Source organism: Pleurodeles waltl, chromosome 4_2 (genome assembly GCF_031143425.1).
Source record: "Pleurodeles waltl isolate 20211129_DDA chromosome 4_2, aPleWal1.hap1.20221129, whole genome shotgun sequence".
NCBI classification, from domain to species: domain Eukaryota; kingdom Metazoa; phylum Chordata; class Amphibia; order Caudata; family Salamandridae; genus Pleurodeles; species Pleurodeles waltl.
Window position 1 is genome coordinate 425,374,050 of NC_090443.1, and position 19,795 is coordinate 425,393,844.

The following is a 19,795-nucleotide window of genomic DNA, read 5'->3' on the forward strand; positions in this document are numbered from 1 at the left end:
TTAGTAAAGCAATTCCTAAAGGGTCTCTTCAGATCTTTTCCTCCAGTAAAGCCTCCGCCGCTGGCATGGCAACTTAACATCGTCCTTGACCAGCTTATGAAGGAGCCTTTGGAGCCTATCCACAGGGCAGACATCAAGTACCTTACTTGGAAGGTGGCTCTCCTTCTCGCCCTTACTTCGGCGCACAGAGTTAGTGAAATTCAAGCTTTCACTATACAAGAACCTTTTTTGCAGTACAAACAAGATAGAGTCATCCTGCGCACCAATCCCAAATTCATTTCTAAATTGCCTTCGGAATTCCATATCAACGAGCCGGTGGTGCTCAAAACTTTCTTCCCGAACCCGCAAACTACTGCAGAAAGAACTCTCCATTCACTTGACCTTAAAAGGTGCATAAAATTCTATCTGGACAGAACACAGTCATTCAGACAGTCAATTCAGTTATTTGTAGCGTTCAGTGCTAATAGAAAAGGTCACTCTGTAACGAAGCAGACTATATCTCGATGGATTAAAGACGCAATCATATTCTGCCATCAGAAAGCAGGAAGACCATTGCACACGAGTGTAAGGGTGCATTCTACCAGAGCTATATCTGCGTCCTGTGCGCTGTTTGCTGGTGTATCAATTAAAGACATCTGTTGTGCTGCGACATGGAGGACAACTCACACCTTCACGCAGCATTACTTCTTCGATACGGAGTCACTTCGGGATGCGCCGTTGGTCAAGCGGTCCTTTGAAACCTGTTTCAATGAAAGTGAGCTAAATCATTATTTCCCTCCATCCACTTGTTTTCTGGTATATTCCATTTTCTTTATAATAATCCTGTAGATCATAGCAAGAAGTGTATATACATATTATCATGCCAGTTCGCATTTCAGAGTGCTATGCTGCTATCTATAGGATGAAAATGTGTTATCCACTGCTTACTATTCTGATTCAAGCATGTGAATCTATGAAAGTTCCAATACTGGAGTAAGAAACAAGTTACTTACCTGTAACTGTATGTAAGGAAATGCCTCCTTGGCATGGTTACCCCCTGACTTTTTGCCTTTGCTGATGACAAGTTATGATTTGAAAGTGTGCTGAGGCCTGCTAACCAGGCCCCAGCACCAGTGTTCTTTCCCTAAAACTGTACTTTTGTTTCCACAATTGGCACACCCTGGCATCCAGGTAAGTCCCTTGTAACTGGTACCCCTGGTACCAAGGGCCCTGATGCCAGGGAAGGTCTCTAAGGGCTGCAGCATGTCTTATGCCACCCTGGGGACCCCTCACTCAGCACAGACACACTGCTTGCCAGCTTGTGTGTGCTGGTGGGGAGAAAATGACTAAGTCGACATGGCACTCCCCTCAGGGTGCCATGCCAACCTCACACTGCCTATGGCATGGATAAGTCACCCCTCTAGCAGGCCTTACAGCCCTAAGGCAGGGTGCACTATACCACAGGTGAGGGCGTAGGTGCATGAGCACTATGCCCCTACAGTGTCTAAGCAAAACCTTAGACATTGTAAGTGCAGGGTAGCCATAAGAGTATATGGTCTGGGAGTCTGTCAAACACGAACTCCACAGCACCATAATGGCTACACTGAAAATTGGGAAGTTTGGTATCAAACTTCTCAGCACAATAAACGCACACTGATGCCAGTGTACATTTTATTGTGAAATACACCCCAGAGGGCAACTTAGAGATGCCCCCTGAAAACACACCCGACTTCCAGTGTGGGCTGACTAGTTTTGCCAGCCTGCCATACACCAGACATGTTGCTGGCAACATGGGGAGTGCCTTTGTCACTCTGTGGTTAGTAACAAGGCCTGTACTGGGTGGAGGTGCTTCTCACCTCCCCCTGCAGGAACTGTAACACCTGGAGCTGAGCCTCAAAGGCTCACCCCCTTTGTTACAGCGCCCCAGGGCATTCCAGCTAGTGGAGATGCTCTCCTCCTCCGGCCACAGCCCCACTTTTGGCGGCAAGGCGGGAGGAGATAATGAGAAAAACAAGGAGGAGTCACTGGCCAGCCAGGACAACCCCTAAGGTGTCCCGAGCTGAGGTGACTCTGACTTTTAGAAATCCTCCATCTTGCAGATGGAGGATTCCCCCAATAGGATTAGGGATGTGCCCCCCCTCCCCTCAGGGAAGAGGCACAAAGAGGGTGTAGCCACCCTCAGGGCTAGTAGCCATTGGCTACTAACCCCCCAGACCTAAACACACCCCTAAATTGAGTATTTAGGGGCCCCCAGAACCAAGCAAGATAGATTCCTGCAACCTGAAGACAAAGAAGGACTGCTGACCTGATGCCCTGCAGAGAAGACGGAGACACCAACTGCTTTGGTCCCAGCCCCACCGGCCTGTCTCCCAACTTCAAGAAAAACTGCACCAGCGACGCGTCCCCCAGGGTTCAGCGACCTCTGAAACCTCAGAGGACTACCCTGCCTCTGAAAGGGCCAAGAACTCCAGAGGACAGCGGCTCTGCTCCAAAGAAGAAACAACTTTGCAACAAAGAAACAACTTTTAAAGGACTGCACGTTTCCCGCCGGAAGAGTGAGACTCTCCCCTCTGCACCCGACGCCCCGGCTCGACCTGCGGAGAAACAACACTACAGGGAGGACTCCCCGGTGACTGCGACCCTGTGAGTAGCCAGAGTTGACCCCCTGAACACCCCCAGCGACGCCTGCAGAGGGAATCCAGAGGCCCCCTGACCGCGACTACCTGCTTCTAAGAACCCGACGCCTGGTAAAGGCACTGCACCCGCAGCCCCCAGGACCTGAAGGATCCGACCTCCAGTGCAGAAGCGACCCCCAGGTGGCCCTCTCCCTTGCCCAGGTGGTAGCTACCCTGAGGAGCCCCCCCCCCCTTGCCTGCCTGCTTCGCTGAAGAGACCCCTGGGTCACCCATTGAACTCCATTACAAACCCGACGCCTGTTTGCACTCTGCACCCTGCCGCCCCGTGCCGCTGAGGGTGTACTTTTTGTGCTGACTTGTGTCCCCCCTGGTGCCCTACAAAACCCCCCTGGTCTGCCCTCCGAAGACGCGGGTACCTACCTGCTGGCAGACTGGAACCGGGGCACCCTCTTCTCCATTGAAGCCTATGTGTTTTGGGCACCTCTTTGACCTCTGCACCTGACCAGCCCTGAGCTGCTGGTGTGGTAACTTTGGGGTTGCCCTGAACCCCCAACGGTGGGCTACCTTGGACCCAACTTTGAAACCTGTAGGTGGTTTACTTACCTGCAAAACTAACAAATACTTACCTCCCCCAGGAACTGTTGAAAATTGCAGTGTCTAGTTTTAAAATAGCTTATTGCCATTTTTGCCAAAACTGTACATGCTATTTTGCTGATTCAAAGTTCCTATGATACCTGAGTGAAGTACCTTTCATTTAAAGTATTGATTGTAAATCTTGAACTTGTGGTTCTTAAAATAAACTAACTAACTTTTTCTATATAAAATTCAATTGGCCTGGAATTGTCTTTGAGTGTGTGTTCCTCATTTATTGCCTGTGTGTGTACAACAAATGCTTAACACTACCCTCTGATAAGCCTACTGCTCGACCACACTACCACAAAATAGAGCATTAGAATCTCTTTTTGTCACTATCTTACCTCTAAGGGGAACCCTTGGACTCTGTTTATGCTATTTCGTACTTTGAAATAGTACATACAGAGCCACCTTCCTACACTGTAGTTCTCCAGTTTTGGAAACTTTCATAGATTCACATGTGACCCACCCTTCCTCCCCTGAGGAGCTCACCTTAATTTTTCCTCAGTCCTAGATCCATTATTGCACTTGTACTTGGAAAATCTGAGGGAAATCAGCTACTTACAGGAGGGTTCTAGAGGGTGGTGAGAGCTGATTGGTTGTCATTTAAATTTGGTCCTTTTTTTTTTTTTATAAAACGACTATAAGATGTTACTAAATTAAGAGGCCTAGTGCCTCTGAGCTTTATATGCAGTTAAGCAAAGCTTTTGTATTACACCGGGGACTCCCATCTCAACGACGGGGAATGATTCAAGCATATGAAATGGGGTGACATGGTGAGCAAAAGAACAATGGATTAAACCCAGATCTGTGACTGGGGGTGAGTGTCTGCATTGTTCAGCACTCCGTCCAGCATCCTTTTTTGTTGCTAAAATTGCCCTAAGTGGGAAGGGTATGCCCAGACTCCGGTCCCGTGCTCACTGTGCCACTGGATTCAAGCTAGCCTGGCTGATGAAGGGTGATACCTTGAAACCAGTCCCAAGATGCTTGCTTCTGGTCCAAGGAGGACCTGACCTGGCAGTTCGGGCTAGACTGTTCCAATGAGGAACAGGTTTAAGACTGATTTGCATAAGGGAGGGACCAAACTGGGGTGGATGGTGAGCAAAAGAACAATGGATTAAACCCAGGTCTGTGACTGAGAGTGAGTGTTTGCATTGTTCAACACTCCGTCCAGCATCCTTCTGTGTTGCTAAAGTTGCACTAAGTGAGAAGGGTATGCCCAGACGTGGGTCCCGGGTGCACTGTGCTACTGAATTCACGCTAGCCTGGCTGATGAAGGGTGATAACCTGAAACTGGTCCCAGGATGCTTGTTTTCGATCCAGGGAGGACCTGACCTGGCCTGGCAGTGCGAGCTGGACTGTTCCCATGAGGAACAGGGTCAAGACTGTTTTGCATATGGCTGGGTCCAAACTGGGGTTGCATGGTGAGCAAAAGGACAATGGATTAAACTCAGATATGTAAATGGGGGTGAGTGTTTGCATTGTTCAGCACTCCGTCCATCATCCTTTTGTGTTGCAAAATTTTCTTACTTTAGCCATTTGGTGCCTGCTGCCTGTCTCTGATCACTTATCTGAGGTGAGTGACAGCAGAGCTATGTGTATTTTCCACAGAGGCCACACACAATTGGAGCTTAGGTGTGACTTGATGGGCCACCCTGGGAGAATGAGGATGAGGGAAGAGCTGGGCACAGCCTTACCTGCATCTGAATAGGCTGTGTTCTGTCCCACACAAAGGGTAATATAACCCCCTATATTGAAATTGGAACCAGGTCAGGAAATGTAGGACTTCTGTGCATTTCAAAGGTTTGTCACTGAAGTCTCCCCATTTCAAAAGCCCAAATGGGTATAAGTGCTGTACCTCTGACAACAACACTTCAGTACACTCTGGACCTGCGGATACTCTGTCAGGAAGATGGACTGCTGTATTGATGAAGGACTGCCACTCTGCTGAACTCCTGCTTTGTTGTGCCGACTTTCTGCCCTCTGCCTGGATGAGAAGGTCTATAACCTACATCACTTAGACTCAAAACCAAGAGTGACTCCAAAAGCTAGTTGACTAGCCTCCTGATCTGAAGTCTCAGTGACATAAAAGACTTCTAACCATCCTGCTTCTGCACCTAGACTGCTTGGCAATGCATCCTCGACAAGAACCAAAGCATCTCCTCAGGTGAGCGGTGCATCTTCAAGCAGGAACGAATGCATTACTGCTGTTGTGTGGATTGGACCTCTAACAACAGTCTTGCACTGTCGCTTCATCCGGCATCGTGGGTTCGAAACATCGCCTTCAGAACTGCCCCTGCGTAACGCTTTTCCCAGCGCAAGTCCCTCGCATCTCCTGTTGACGGCAGTCTCGAGTACAAAACTCTGCATTGCCATCTCCCCGCTCATCTAAATTGACACCGTTGTGAGTGCACAATGCATCCTCGAAACCAGCCTTTGCATCTTAAGCCCCATTGACAGGATCCTCGATGTTGATGCAGTAGTACCTCACACCGCAGCCTCGCCACATCTCGGAACCAATGCATCACTTTAGCTGTGCAACGCATCTTTGATGTGAATCCACACTACGCAACCAGGATTTAAAGTACTTCTGTTCAGCAACCTCACTGGGTCCCTGTAGCCGGGCCACACACCATCGCAGTTGCCTGAACTTTTGAATTAGTCCTCGTTCGGCACAAACAAGTTTCCCCAATAGAGCTTTTTGCTTCTTAGCTGTATTTTTACCTAAAACTATGAAATTCAATGTCACCAGTTCAACTTATTGAATTTATGTCGTTTTGGCCTTATTTGATTTCTTAAATTCAGATCTATTTTTGTAACCTGGTGTGGAACCTCTTTGTGTTTTGCTGTTTGAAGTGTTGCACAGATACTTTACACCTTGCCTTTATGTCAAGCCTGATGTCTCGGTGCCAAGCTACCAGAGGGTAAGCACAGGTTAATTTAGGGTTTAAGTGTGCATTTCCCTGACTAGGATTCCAATTGCTGCTTAACCAGGACTTACACCCAAGTGAATCAAACCCTAATTTCTAACAATAGTGATCAGCGGTGAGCATAGAACTTGTGTTTGTGTAGTGCCATACAATGATTTGCTGTACACTACTATTCCATTTCCAAGACCAATTGAAATTTTAAATTCACCCTGATTGGCATTTTGGATTTTTTCTCAAAATCATGTCTCTGTCTGCTGGTTCTACAACCAAAAGCATGAATTTGAGCTTGTCAACACAGAAGAATACCTGTGGCCCAACTCAGAGACTTCTGTAAGGGGTTTAGACTTCGTGATAAGAGCACCACAGGGGAAGGTGGAGTTTCAAAAGGCACTGAGGGCCTGGGCAGAATCTCATGCCGTACTGGATGAAACCACAGCTGAGGATGATGGGCTGGAGGATAGCCCTCGTGAGGAACCACCTGCAGTGGATGAGGAGGGTGAGATCCCTGAATTGGAGCTTTAAGCTAGGGCAGGGAGCAGTGTCTCTTGCTGCGGCCTCTCCCCTGAGGATCTGGCGGGGAGAAGAGAGGAGAGAGAATTCAAGCTGGAGATGGCCAAGCTGAAAATGGAGGAAGAGGAGAAAAAAAGAGCCTTGGAGGAAAGGAAGGCTGAAAGGTCCTTGGAAGAGGAAAGTTGTTGTTGTTGGCTCATGAACTGAGTCTCAAAGAGCTGAACATCAGAGCCAGAAAGGCAGATTCCGGCAAGGGTAGTGGTAGCATCTTGCAGTACCTAAATGAGAAAAAAGAAATGTTTTTCTGCTTATGAAGTTACACTGAGGGTTCACAAGGTTCCGGAAGAGCACTGGGGAGTGGTCTTTGGAAACACATGCCTACTCTGGAGAGGAACACACTTCTAACAATAGAGGGTGGGACCACCCCTATGAAAGCCATAGGGGGAACACCCCTATGAAAGCCATTTTACTTGCAAACTTAAGGACAGCCAGAAGCTCCCCATCCAAACCTGGTTAGATTTTGTGAATTACTTCAGCAAGGCACTGAATGGTTGAGTACGGGCAGCAAAGTTAATGATTTTGTTGGGTTGTACAATTTAATCATGAGAGAGCACATGCTCAGTGTCTGTTTTACAGAGTTGCTCCAGCATCAATTTGACAGTAAGTAGACTCACCCCAGAAAGCTTGGTGAGGAGGCAGACCTCTGGGCCAGTACCCAAAGACAGATGGTCAGGGCTCCAACCAGAGGAAAGAAAGGTGGAGAAAAACTTAAAAGTAAGGAGTTCTCTAAAGGCCCCCAACATAATTCCCAAACAAGTAGTCATCCCATGCGGTCCTCCCCCCACACCCTTCTAGCATACAGAGAGACAGCCGCCTACCCAGTGCCAAACGGACACCACCACCCCTTGACAACTCAGACCTACTCCTTCTCCTAAAGAGTTATGCAGCTTCAAATTCTGCTACCCCTTCCTCCTATCTCCGGATAAGGGGCTGCCAGATTTCCACCATCATCTCTGACCACATTAAAACACACACACACTATCCCAGTGCATGTTCATCTCTTCTTAACTTGATACAAATCCCAACTACTCTCTCGGATCAGCCAAGTCGGAAAGACAACAGCTTCTCCCTGAACTGCATAATGAACAACTGTTGATCTGCAGTCAAGCAGTTATCAGACTGGATCCTGACCCATAATCTTGACACCCTGATCCTCAGAGAAACGTGACTCAATGATTCATCAAACTACACTCTAGACCTTCTTCTTCCTCCCAATTACTCTATTTTGAGCTGCGTCAGGGAAGACAGACACGGTGGGGGTCTCACACTTTGAGTCTTTCAAAAGCTTGTTGGTGGAACTGTCCACATTCACGACCCCAACTTCAGATTGAATGTGATTCACCACCCACTGGGTCAAAACAACACCTTCATTGAGGAATGCAAGGATTTCTTCACCTCTCAAATTATTGGCTCTGACAACAATATCTACCTTGGTGACTTCAACATCCACTGAGGAGTTGTGGGCAACAGTTATTTGGACACTAGTACCTCCTTTCTCAATGCCAACGATCTCCAACAACACTGCCATACACCTACATACCATAAGAGCGCCATTCTGAATCTGAGAATCTCCAATTCCCCATCCCAGCCGACTGGTCTGATCGCATGCAAATTCTATTCTCTCTAACCAGATCTAACACCAAAACATGTGGGCAACCCAAAAAAGAGAAAATTTGTTTCAGAGAAACAGCCAACCTTGGCACAGAAGCCATGGCCATCTTGGCCCTTCCCACCCTAACTGTGATTACACCTCATCTTTACATGAACGAGGCACCTGACAAGTTCAACTCTTGCTTGGAATCCCTTCTTGACCAATGCCCACCCCTGAAGTGCAAATCATCCAGACCAAAACTCTCTAGGCCCTGGTTCTCTAAAGAGCTTTAAGAAGAACAAAGGCTTATCAGAAAATACGAGAAAGAATGGAGAAAAGCACCATCTTTCCTGAGTATGACTAAGCATCACAAAGCGAAAAAACAATACAAAGACCAAATCCTCTGAACCAAATCCTCCCATTTCAGAGCCCTCGTGAATTCAGCAAAGAATAGACCGAAGCGCCTGTTCAAGGTTATTGCACAGTCTACTCACCCTCTATGACTTCAGCACCTAAGCCATCTGTGGCCCACTGCAACAACATTGTGGATTTCTTTAATAAAAAAATGTTAGAAACATCCATATTTCACTTCTCATCAATGACTCCCTTGAAACCGTTGAGTCGCTACTGTGCAAGGCCCTACAATCATGGTCATCTTTCTCTCCAATCTCCAAGCAGGACCTACGATGAACTATCTCCAAAGTAAAACCCTCAAACCATCATCAGGATGCTATTCCAGGCTCTATCAGAAAATGTCTTGCCACACACCTACTCCCCATATAGAACACAACGGTCAATTCCTCTCTCAAACAGGGCATCTTCCCGGAATGACTAAAAATGGGTCAAATCACTCTGCATTTAAAAATACAACCTCTTGATCCACAGAACCTGAAAAACTACTACCCAGTCTCCACACTCCCATTTTTAGGGAAAGTCACTGAAAGTTGCGTAGCGTCCCAACAAGCCTCGCACATCCAAACAAACAACATCCAAGACCCTCCCCATTTAGGTTTCCACAGGGCCAGTCAGTCAAAACTCTTTATTTCAGCTGTGTAATACAGCCATAAAAGCACAATAATTTTTTTTTTTTTAAAGATACAACCCTAAAAAACTGTATACCATAGATAGACAGAATATGAAACAATACTAACAAACATTCTAAGGGAAGACTATAATACATTCAATATGCATAAAGCAATCTCAACTTAATAGCTGCCAGGATAAAGCAAAGGGCAGCAACACAGGCATCCCACGACGACGTAGACAGTAAAAAATAAAAACCCTCCTTATATGAATTGCTCAGGTTAGAACAAAATAAAGGGCGTAAAAACTGAGCCCAAGGCGATGCATATAGAGAACAAAATAATATAAAGTGCAAGGTGGATTGTTGAGATTTTAAATCACAAGGGCAGCATGGGAAGAATAAGTGCCAGGTATTCGTAGTGGGAAAACCACTAAATGGTGAATAATATTTAAACGAAAATGAGGGAGAAGGGGAACAAGACATATAAGCCATCATAGTGGGCTTGTCTAGCGCACCTATAATCCTCAAATCGCCTTTGTGAGACATAAAGGCTTCTTTAACTTGTGCCTGTGAATTTTTCCCAATTATATTGGGCTTACAAAAAAGATGATCAAATCCCAGGCTTTTCAGTGTTCCCTTGATGTAGACAATCCACGGAATAGCTAGCTTATTGTCAATACTAAGACAATCCATCAAAACGTGTCTTGAGAATGTCGCATTTACGGAACCCCAGACTTTGAACCACAAAGCAAGGGGGGTGAAAAACAAGTTACTTACCTTCGGTAACGCCTTTTCTGGTGGATACACTAGTTACCTGTGGATTCCTCACATCATGAATTTTACCCCATGCGCCAGCATCCAACGGAAATTCTCTTCTAGCTCTGCACGTCGACGAGGACGTCACAACTGCCTGACTCCCACGCGACGCCATCTTATGTCATCCAGGCAATAAGAGGTCCTCGCCGGCGTGCTGACGTCAGTTTTCACCATTTTTTACATGCCTTCGAGGTGAACCGGTGAATACCAACAACACATAATTGAAAAGAACTCCAAAATACCATATACAGAACTACAAAACTATATATATATATATATATATATATATATATATATATATATATATATACACACACATTCATATATCACATATATAAACAATGGCAACAGTTCATACATATCAATAATATACAGATACACACCCAAGGAAAACTTGCTAAGACCATCCAGGCAACGGGGAGGCGGGTGGGACCGTGAGGAATCCACAGGTAGCTAGTGTATGCACAAGAAAAGGCGTTACCGAAGGTAAGTAACTTGTTCTTCTGATGGATACAACTACCTGTGGATTCCTCACATCATGTATAGAGTCCCAAAGCAGTACCCCACTCGGAGGTGGGTGCCTGAATGGTCAAACCAAGAAATCTTGCAGCACGGACCGTGCAAAATTGCCATCCCTCCTAACTTCAGAATCCAAACAATAATGCTTAGCAAATGTGTGGGGGAATGCCCAAGTTGCGGCCTTACAGATGTCAACCACAGGAACACCTCTAGCCAAGGCTGAAGAAGCTGACTTAGCCCTGGTGGAATGGGCTCTTATCCCAACCGGAGGTTCCTTCTTCGCCAGAGAATAATACAATTTGATGCAAAGAATGATCCACCTGGATTCTGTTCTCTTGTGGATCGCCTTGCCTTTCCTCTTCCCCACATAACCGACGAAGAGTTAATCTTCCAGTCTGAACTCTCTCGTCCTGTCGACGAAGAAGCTCAATGCTCTTCTCAGATCTAGTCGTGTAGTCTCTTCTCCTCCTTTGACGGATGAGGCGGAGGATAGAAGGAGGAAAGTGTAATGGACTGTCCTACATGTAAGGGTGTAACAACCTTCAGTGAGAAAGCCGCCTTGGTCCTCAACACCACCTTGCTCTCATAAAAGGAAGTGTATGGGGGCTTCACGCTAAGTGCCTGGAGTTCACTCACCCTTCTAGCAGATGTAATGGCAACTAGAAAAACAGTTTTCAAAACTAATGCATTGGTTCGAACGGTGAACCCATCAGAAATGTCAGTAATAAGTTTAAGTCCCACTGAGGCATAATAAATGGAGTGGGAGGGAAACTGTTAGTTAGACCCTTAATGAATCTCAAAACTAATGGGGACTTAAACAAGGAAGGTTGATCAGGTAGACACAGAAAGGCTGACAGTGCCGACAAGTATCCCTTAACAGTCGCGACTGCACAAACCTTCTGCGCCAAGGATAGCGCAAATGACAAAATGTCCGATAAGTGGGCTCTTAAGGGATCAATTTGCTTCTCTCCACACCAAGTCACAAATTTAGCCCACCTGCTAGCATAGATAGATATGGTGGAGTGTCGCCTGGCCGATAAAATAACGTCCACCACTTCTGGCGGGAGAGAAAAGGAACTCAGATTGCCCCGTTCAATCTCCAGGCATGAAGGTGCAGGCTCTGGAGGTGGGGGTGTAGAACCTGCCCCTGCAACTGCGAGAGGAGGTCTGCCCTGTAAGGGAGACGGAGCGGAGGGCACAGAGAGAGTTGGAGGAGATCTGAGTACCATACCCTTCTTTGCCAATCCGGAACTATCAAGATAACTTGGGCCCGGTCTTGGCGTATCTTCCTAAGTACCTGAGAGATCAAGGGTATGGGGGGAAATGCGTAAAGCAACTGGCGGGACCAGGACTTCTGAAACGGATCTCCCAGCGCTCCTTGCACCGGATACTGGAGGCTGCAGAACGACAGGCAGTGCGCGTTCTCTCGAGTGGCAAACAGGTCTATCTGTGGATACCCCCACACACGGAAGATGTAAAGGAACAGGTCTGGATGAAGACACCGCTTGTGATCGGTCGAGATGAGCCGACTGAGACTGTTCGCACGTACGTTCAAAACCCCGGACAAACAGTTTGCCACTAAGCAAATCCAATGGTCCTGTGTCCAGGACAAGAGCCGCAGAGCTTCTCTGCAGAGAAGGTATGACCCCACTCCTCCAAGTTTGTTTATATACCACATCGCAACAGTGTTGTCCGTCAGGACCTGGACAGACCGACTGCGAAGGGAAGGGAGGAAGGCCTTAAGAGCCAAACGTATCGCCCACAATTCCAACAGATTGATGTGAAACATCTGTTCCACTGGAGACCAATGACCTTTGATCTCCAGGTCCCCCAGATGAGCTCCCCAAACTAGAGTGGAGGCATCCATTATAACCGTGGCCACTGAAGGAGGTAGCGAAAGCGGCCCACCTTGGGAAAGGTTGCAGCTCGCAGCCCACCATCGTAGATCCGCTGCAGCGTCCCTGGAGATCTTTATCAACTTCTCAAGATCCCCTCTGTGTTGAAACCACTGCCTGCGGAGGCACCACTGAAGAGCCCTCATGTGCCAGTGTGCATGAGTGACCAACAGAATGCAAGAAGCGAACAGACCGAGCAGACGAAGGACCTTGAGGACTGGAACGACCGCTCCATTCTGAAACATTGGAATCAACACCTGAATGTCCTGAATCCGCTGAGGCGGAGGAAAGGCCCGACTCAATGTTGTGTCCAGTACTGCCCCTATGAACAGAAGGTGTTGAGAGGGCTCTAGGGAGATTTGGGCAAGTTCACAGAAAAGCCCAGATCGAACAACAACTGGGTTGTGTCAAAAAGCCAGGGCACTTGTATGAAATAAGATAAGAGTCTGTGCAGTTAGGTTCTTGGTCTTCGGAGAATCAATATATAATCCAAACAGAGTTAAAGTTCAGTGTCTTTATTCTTGTGCGAGGTTTTCATACATGTTCATCCTATCAGAAAGATTCCATATGTGGTCATCACAAAAACATCCAACAGCCAACACGTGTTTCGTCTCCGAGAAATTAATCTCATTGACTTCCTCAGGGCTGTAAGAAACATAATAATGAGCTTGGTCATAATCTGTAGTTATACATGATTATGGAAAATTAATACCTGGCACTAAAATCGTGGCCAAGTCCTTCACCAGTACCGCATGAGTGTCTAAAATCATCAAGTGACATTACCAAACGGATCCACAGAGAGAAAACTGTGATTACAGTCTGCCACAACTGATAAAATTGTTATTATTATAAATATCACCAAAAGTTTGATGTGCACGTGAAACGAAGTAGAAATTGAGAATTAGAAATAGGGATGATGAGAATCATCGGCTGGTCCGAAATAGAAAAAGGACCGAGTGTTGAAAGAAAAAGTGGGCGCCATCTTGGAGTGTGAAAGACACAATTAAAAGACAGTGTCCAACTGGATGGATGAAATTGCTAAGCATTATCTAATGCGAATAATCTAAGGCGCTTACACAAATTGATAGAAAGACACCGAATAGGGTCTTACACGACACAGAGTAAGGACTCAGGAGTGTGTATAAAATTCTTGGGCATGACGGGCAGTATGTTTATTTGGTCCTTCTTTTAATCGATGATGAGAATCGCCGACGGCGACTTCGAGAGGGACCGATCCTTACTCGACCGACGTCGTGAACCATGCCGGCACCGGCAGTCATGACGACGCCTCTTATGAAACTTCGAAGACTTAGAAGAAGACCTTCGATGATGATGTTTCTTCTTCTTCGACTTCGCCAAGAAGAACGTAGCTTCCTGCTCTTTGAGTGCTTTGGGGTTCATACGCTGACATGAACCGCACTCCTCAACATCACGATCGGGACTGAGACACCACAAGCAATCATTATATGGATCCGTAACCGACATACGCCACCACACTCCTTGCAGGGTTTAAACCCAGATTTTCGTGGCCGAGACATTATTAACTAAGTATCACTACACAGAGATACAGTTGCTCCCTGGAGCCTCGAAGAAATAACCGTCACTCGAAGGCACGGAAAAAAGGGAACTGACGTCAGCACGCCGGCGAGGACCTCTTATTGCCTGGATGACGTCAGACGGCATTGCGTGGGAGTCGGGCAATTGTGACTTCCTCGTCGACGTGCAGAGCTAGAAGAAAATTTCCGTTGGATGCTGGTGCATGGGGGAAAATTCATGATGTGAGGAATCCACAGGTAGTTGTATCCATCAGAAATTAACCACATCCTCCAAGGATCTGAGGCCAGTTTCCATGCACAAAATAAAAATTGCTTTTGATTTTGGTAAAAGTAAATGTTTGCACAGGAAACTGTTTTCAACAGTATGAAACTTCCCTACTGAAGCATGGCCCCACACCCCATCACCATAGGAACCCACCGCAAGACACTTGCTACTATACAGTTGGATAGGCTCCCTCACCGGTTTTTGACCCAACCTCTTTGAAAACCTGAAAATAGCGTTCACCACTGCTTCCATCTTTTAAACAGGATTAACCATTAAGGCATCTCAGTGCCCTCCTATGTGTAATAAAATACCCAGATAATGAAACAACTTAATGCTCTTTATCGGATTACCCCTACACAAAAAGGGCCTTGCTATGCCCCCAAGTCATTGAAAAAGACTTCTCATGACTTTTTTCAGACTAAGGTTAAACATAAAAGCTGACAATTTTTGTATCCCTTTGCCTGTATGGGCCAAAAACACAGCGTCATCCGCGTACAGAAGCACAGGCAGTGGCCAACCCTTGGAACATCCTCAGTACATGAAACACGGTGGGATGCAAGTGAATTAATATAAACCAAAATAAAAAAGGAGCTAAAATGCCTCTCTGTCTAACACCCTTTTTAACACCAGTTGAGCCGATACAGTCACCCACTTCCGAAAAGCACACTTTTTTGTGGTATCTTGATGTAGGCAACTAATTAGGGACACAATGAGAGGCTCTCGGCCCACCTGGCTTTGAAGGTCCCATAGCCGCTCCCAGTTCCCTAAATCAAAGGAGCATGACAGGTTCATAAAGGCCATATACATGCACCCTTTGTTAGCCTGGACATATTTATCTTTGATGATGAGTACTAAATTAAGTGCCTGCTCCACTGTACATATACCAGAACGGAAACCATACTGAAATGGGCAGAAGAAGGAATTCTCCTCCCCCCAAACTTCCATTCTAGATAAAATAACACAACAGAGTAGTTTCACGGTCGAATCCAACATGGAGATAGGACTATAACACTTAGGGGAATTCCTACAACCCTTTTTAAAAATGGGGACTATGAATTTAGTAAAGTGCCACTATTGGCTTGGTTACCCCCCACTTTTTGCTTAGTGTTGATGTCAACTTTGATTATAAGTGTGCTGTGACCCTGCTAACCGGGCCTCAGCACCAGTGTTCTTTCCCTAAAACTGTACTACTGTTTCCACAATTGGCACAGCTCTCACACACAGTTAAGTCACTTGTAAAAGGTACCCATGGTAGCAAGGACCCTGTAGCCAGGGGAGTTCTCTAAGGGCGGCAGCATGTATTATGCTACCCTAGGGGACCCCTCACTTAGCACATTGACACACTGCCTTGCAGCTTGTGTGTGTGGTGGGGATAAAAAGGCTAAGTCGACATGGCACTCTTCTCAGGGTGCCATGCCCCAAAACCACTGCCTGTGGCATAGGTAAGTCACCCCTCTAGCAGGATGCACTATACCACAGGTGAGGGCATGGTTGCCTGAGCAATATGCCCCTACAGCAGCGGTTCCCAAACTTTTTTGAACCCTAGCTCCCTTGACCTATTGGCCATTGGCCACGGCTCCCCTTTATGACACTTTTTTTTGGTGAGTGAGGGGATGTAAGCCCAGCCTTGGGAGTGTTTCCATTTTTCTTCCTGAAAATAATTGGGATGAAGCCGATGAAGGTATTATAATTATAGATGTAATCCTATCCTATCCACTGCGAAACCCCATGCTCTGTCAACGACTGATTGGAGCGACAAGGGGTTCTCAGAGAAGTGAACTGTTACTGCATTGTGATGTAGTGCTCTTTATACAGGTGTGTCTATAGCTTGTTCCTGAGCAGAGTTTGTGAGGCCCTGATAGATACAAGAGAGCTGTTTCACATCCTGGGTGCCCTGATGGAGAAGGCCTGTGTCTGCTGTCTAATCTAACCAATGCCATTTACTTTTGGTCTTTTGCTTTTGATTCGTGAGAGTTGTTTATGGATTTTTTCATTAAATGAAATACATCGTCCAGGAATAGATTATGTTTCAAAACATTTAGCCAGGCACCTCCTAAAAGTATCATTTGTTTCTACTAACCATACATTGAATGTATACTTCACTCTAGTTCTCTAGTCATACTCCTTCAGTTCAGTTTTAAGCTTATGCTTTTGCTCAAAGAAAAAGAACATTTGATATAAAGCAGAAACTAAATATCACAGAAAATCTATTAATTTGGAAGAAAAGTAAATGTCTATTATGAAGCACGAGCTATAAAATATTTTATAACACACAGAGCTCTAATCTTAGGAATAGAACACTATTATATAATCTCTGTTCATATTTTATCATAAAATTAATACATTTCAAACATTTCTATTTTTCACATGAACTGACATTTCAACCAATCCTCCCAAAATTAAAATTAAATTTGTTCAGCAAAATATGTAATCTGAAAAGAACAAGACATCCAGGGGTCTGAAAAACATAATGCTGAAGGATGTAGGTGTCATTTCATTCCAAAAACACAGAATTGTCCAAATCTGGCTACACCAGGAAGATAGACAGAGACATTCTGTCACCCTTTTCACTGCTCTCTTTGTGCTCTGGGAAACTTGTGTGAACGTAGTAGCTGCAAAAGTGAAACTAAATCTGCTTCATGGACAGCCAGGATTCTGTGGTCTTTTAACATCGATTACTGGACTTCACTGCAATGGAGCCTCATGCATGACATTGCCTCAGCTAACAATCTCTCTTCACCTTTTCTTGAGAAGCGTGTGAAGGGGCCAGTTCTGCTTGAAATAAAAGTCTTTCTGTTGTGCATTCAGGACGGGCATGAACAGTAGGGCCCCCACGTTCAGTGTGCAATGATGTCAGAGCCCGATTCTGAGTTCTTCACAATGGAATGTGGTTCCTAAACTGTGTGCTCTGTGCACGGCGCCCCTTGCGAGATATGAAGGCTCATTGGGGTGCCGCGGCGCACAGATTGCGAACCACTGCCCTACAGTGTCTAAGTCCATTCTTAGACATTGTAAGTGTAGTGTATCCATATTGAGTATATAGTCTGGGAGTTTGTCATTACGAACTCCACAGCTTCATAATGGCTTCACTGAATACTGAGACAGACAGGCAAACTTCTCAGCACAATAAACCCACACTGATGCCAGTGTGGGCTTTACTGAAAAATGCACACAAAGGGCATCTTAGAGATGCCCCTTGTATGTTAGCCAATGTGCTAGTGTAGGACTGACCGGTCTGTGCTAGCCTGCCACTTTCAGACAAGTTTCTAACCACATGGGGTGAGTGCCTTTGTGCACTCTGTGGCCAGAAAGAAATCCTGTGCTGGGTGGAGGTGCTTCACACCTCCCCCCTACAGAAACTGTAACACCTGGTGGTGGGCCTCAAAGGCTCCAGTCTCGGGTTACAGTGCCCCAGGACACTCTAGCTATTGGGGATGCCCGCCCCCCGGACAAAGCCCCACTTCTGGCGGCAAGTCCGGCGGGAAAATTAGGGAAAACAGGGAGGAGTGACCACCACAGCCAGGACCACCCCTAAGGTGTCCAGAGCTGAGGTGACCGCCTCCCTGCAGAATCCTCCATCTTGGTTTGGAGGAGAGGGGCCAATAGGGATAGGAATGTGCCCCCCTCCCCAAAGGGAGTGGACACAAGGAGGGTGTAGCCACACTCATGCACAGTAGCCATTGGTTACTGTCCTCTGACCCCTAAAAACGCCCCTAAATCTACGATTTAAGGGCTTCCCTGAACCCAGCTCACCTGGCATTCCTGGCGACCTACAAGAAGAAGGACTGCTAAGCTGAAACCCCCAGCAGAGAAGAAGGCAGATGCAACTGCTTTGGCCCCAGCCCTACCGCCATATCTCCTGCTTCAAAGAACCTGCAAAAAGACCAGCAACGCGTCCAGCGGGACCAGTGACCTCTGCCAACTCCAAAGAAGTGCCTTGCACCCAAAGAGGACCAAGAACTCCCAAGGACAGCGGCTCTGTCTAAAGGAACCAACAACTAAGGACTCTCATCAAACTCCAGATGCTTGAGTTTTGAGCCCTATGCACCCGATGCCCATGTACAGGTGGTCCACCAAGCAAGAGAGGGTCCCCAAGCGATTGCGAGCAAGTGCCCACCCTGGGTTGACCTCTCCATCCTTCCACGCCGCCGCCTGCAGAGGGAATCCCGAGCACCCCCCTGACCGCGAAGCTCCGGAGGAAGATATTTGATGCCTAAGAACACACTGCACCTGCAGCCCCCAGGCCTTGGAGAAACCGACCCCCGGTGCCTCATCATTCCACAGGTGCCCTTCTCCCCGTCCAACTGGTGGTGTGCCCGTAACAACCCCCCCAGACCTCACCTGTAGCCTCTGAGTGACCTCCGGGGTCTCCTCACAGACCAGCACTGGAAACCCGACGTCCTGTTTGCACCCTGCACCCAGCCGCCCCTGTGCCGCTGAGGGTGTGTGTTTGGTGCCTACTTGTGGCCCCTCTAGTGCTCTTCTATTCCCCCTGGTCTGCCCTCTGAGCCGTGGGTACTTAACTGCAGGCAGGCCTAATTCCAAGTACCCCCTGTCTCCATAGCAGACCACGTTAAATTTGCTCAACTTTGACATCTGCACCTGCCCGGCCCTGTGTTGCTGGTGGTGAGCGTTTGGGGTTAACTTGAACCCCAACTAGTGGAATTCCTAAAACCCAGAGACTGAAACTGTAAGTGTTGTACTTACCTGTAAACTGACCTAACATTTCCTCCCCCCAGGAACTGTTCTGAAAATTGTACTGTATCCACTTTTAACACAGATGATTGCCAATAATGCAAAAACTGTATTTCTTACTGTAGGAGACTGGTCTGGTTTGTAGTGGGAACCTAAGGTACTTACACCTTAGGCCAGGTCCACTTATCCCTTATAAGTGAAATGTAGTCAGTATGTAGAAGCCAGGCTCTCTAGGGGTAGTGTGGATCAGCAGCCAAAGCCTAACTAGGAGACATGCAAAGCTCATGCAATACCACTGTAGTCACACAGTACTCACACACATGAAAGAAAATACTCAGTGTTACAAAAATAGAGGTACTTTATTTTGATGACACAAATGCCAAAAATACCTTAGAGACTATACTCCCTTAGGAGGTAAGTAATATACACAGTATATACACACTAGAATGCGGTAATAGCTGTAAAAACTGTTAGAAAACAGTGCAAATAGTGAAAATCACAATAGTTAGAAATGGGCCTGGGGGAACACAAACCATATACTAAAATAGTGGAATGTGAAAATCAGTTTCCCACCTAGGCAAGTATAGTGTGTAGAGTGGTGCTGCGAGTATTAGAAAACCCCAAAGGTAAGTAATATAACCCATCCCAGAGCCCAGGAAAGCAGGAGTAAATCACAGTAACTTTCC

At 46.6% G+C, this 19,795-nt stretch overlaps 1 protein-coding gene across 5 annotated transcripts in view; it reads right to left on the reverse strand.

Moving 5' to 3' along the window:
• LOC138292853 (volume-regulated anion channel subunit LRRC8E-like) overlaps positions 1–19,795 on the reverse strand; it is a 228,388-nt gene that overhangs the window by 44,884 nt on the left and 163,709 nt on the right. The window contains exon 4 of one of the 5 annotated variants that reach the window (XM_069231687.1): positions 669–740. The exons of the other annotated variants lie outside the window; for them this stretch is intronic. Coding sequence (XP_069087788.1) covers positions 669–681 — 13 coding nt within the window. The 5' untranslated portion in view covers positions 682–740. The remainder of the gene's footprint in view (positions 1–668; positions 741–19,795) is intronic. 5 annotated transcript variants of the gene reach the window in all.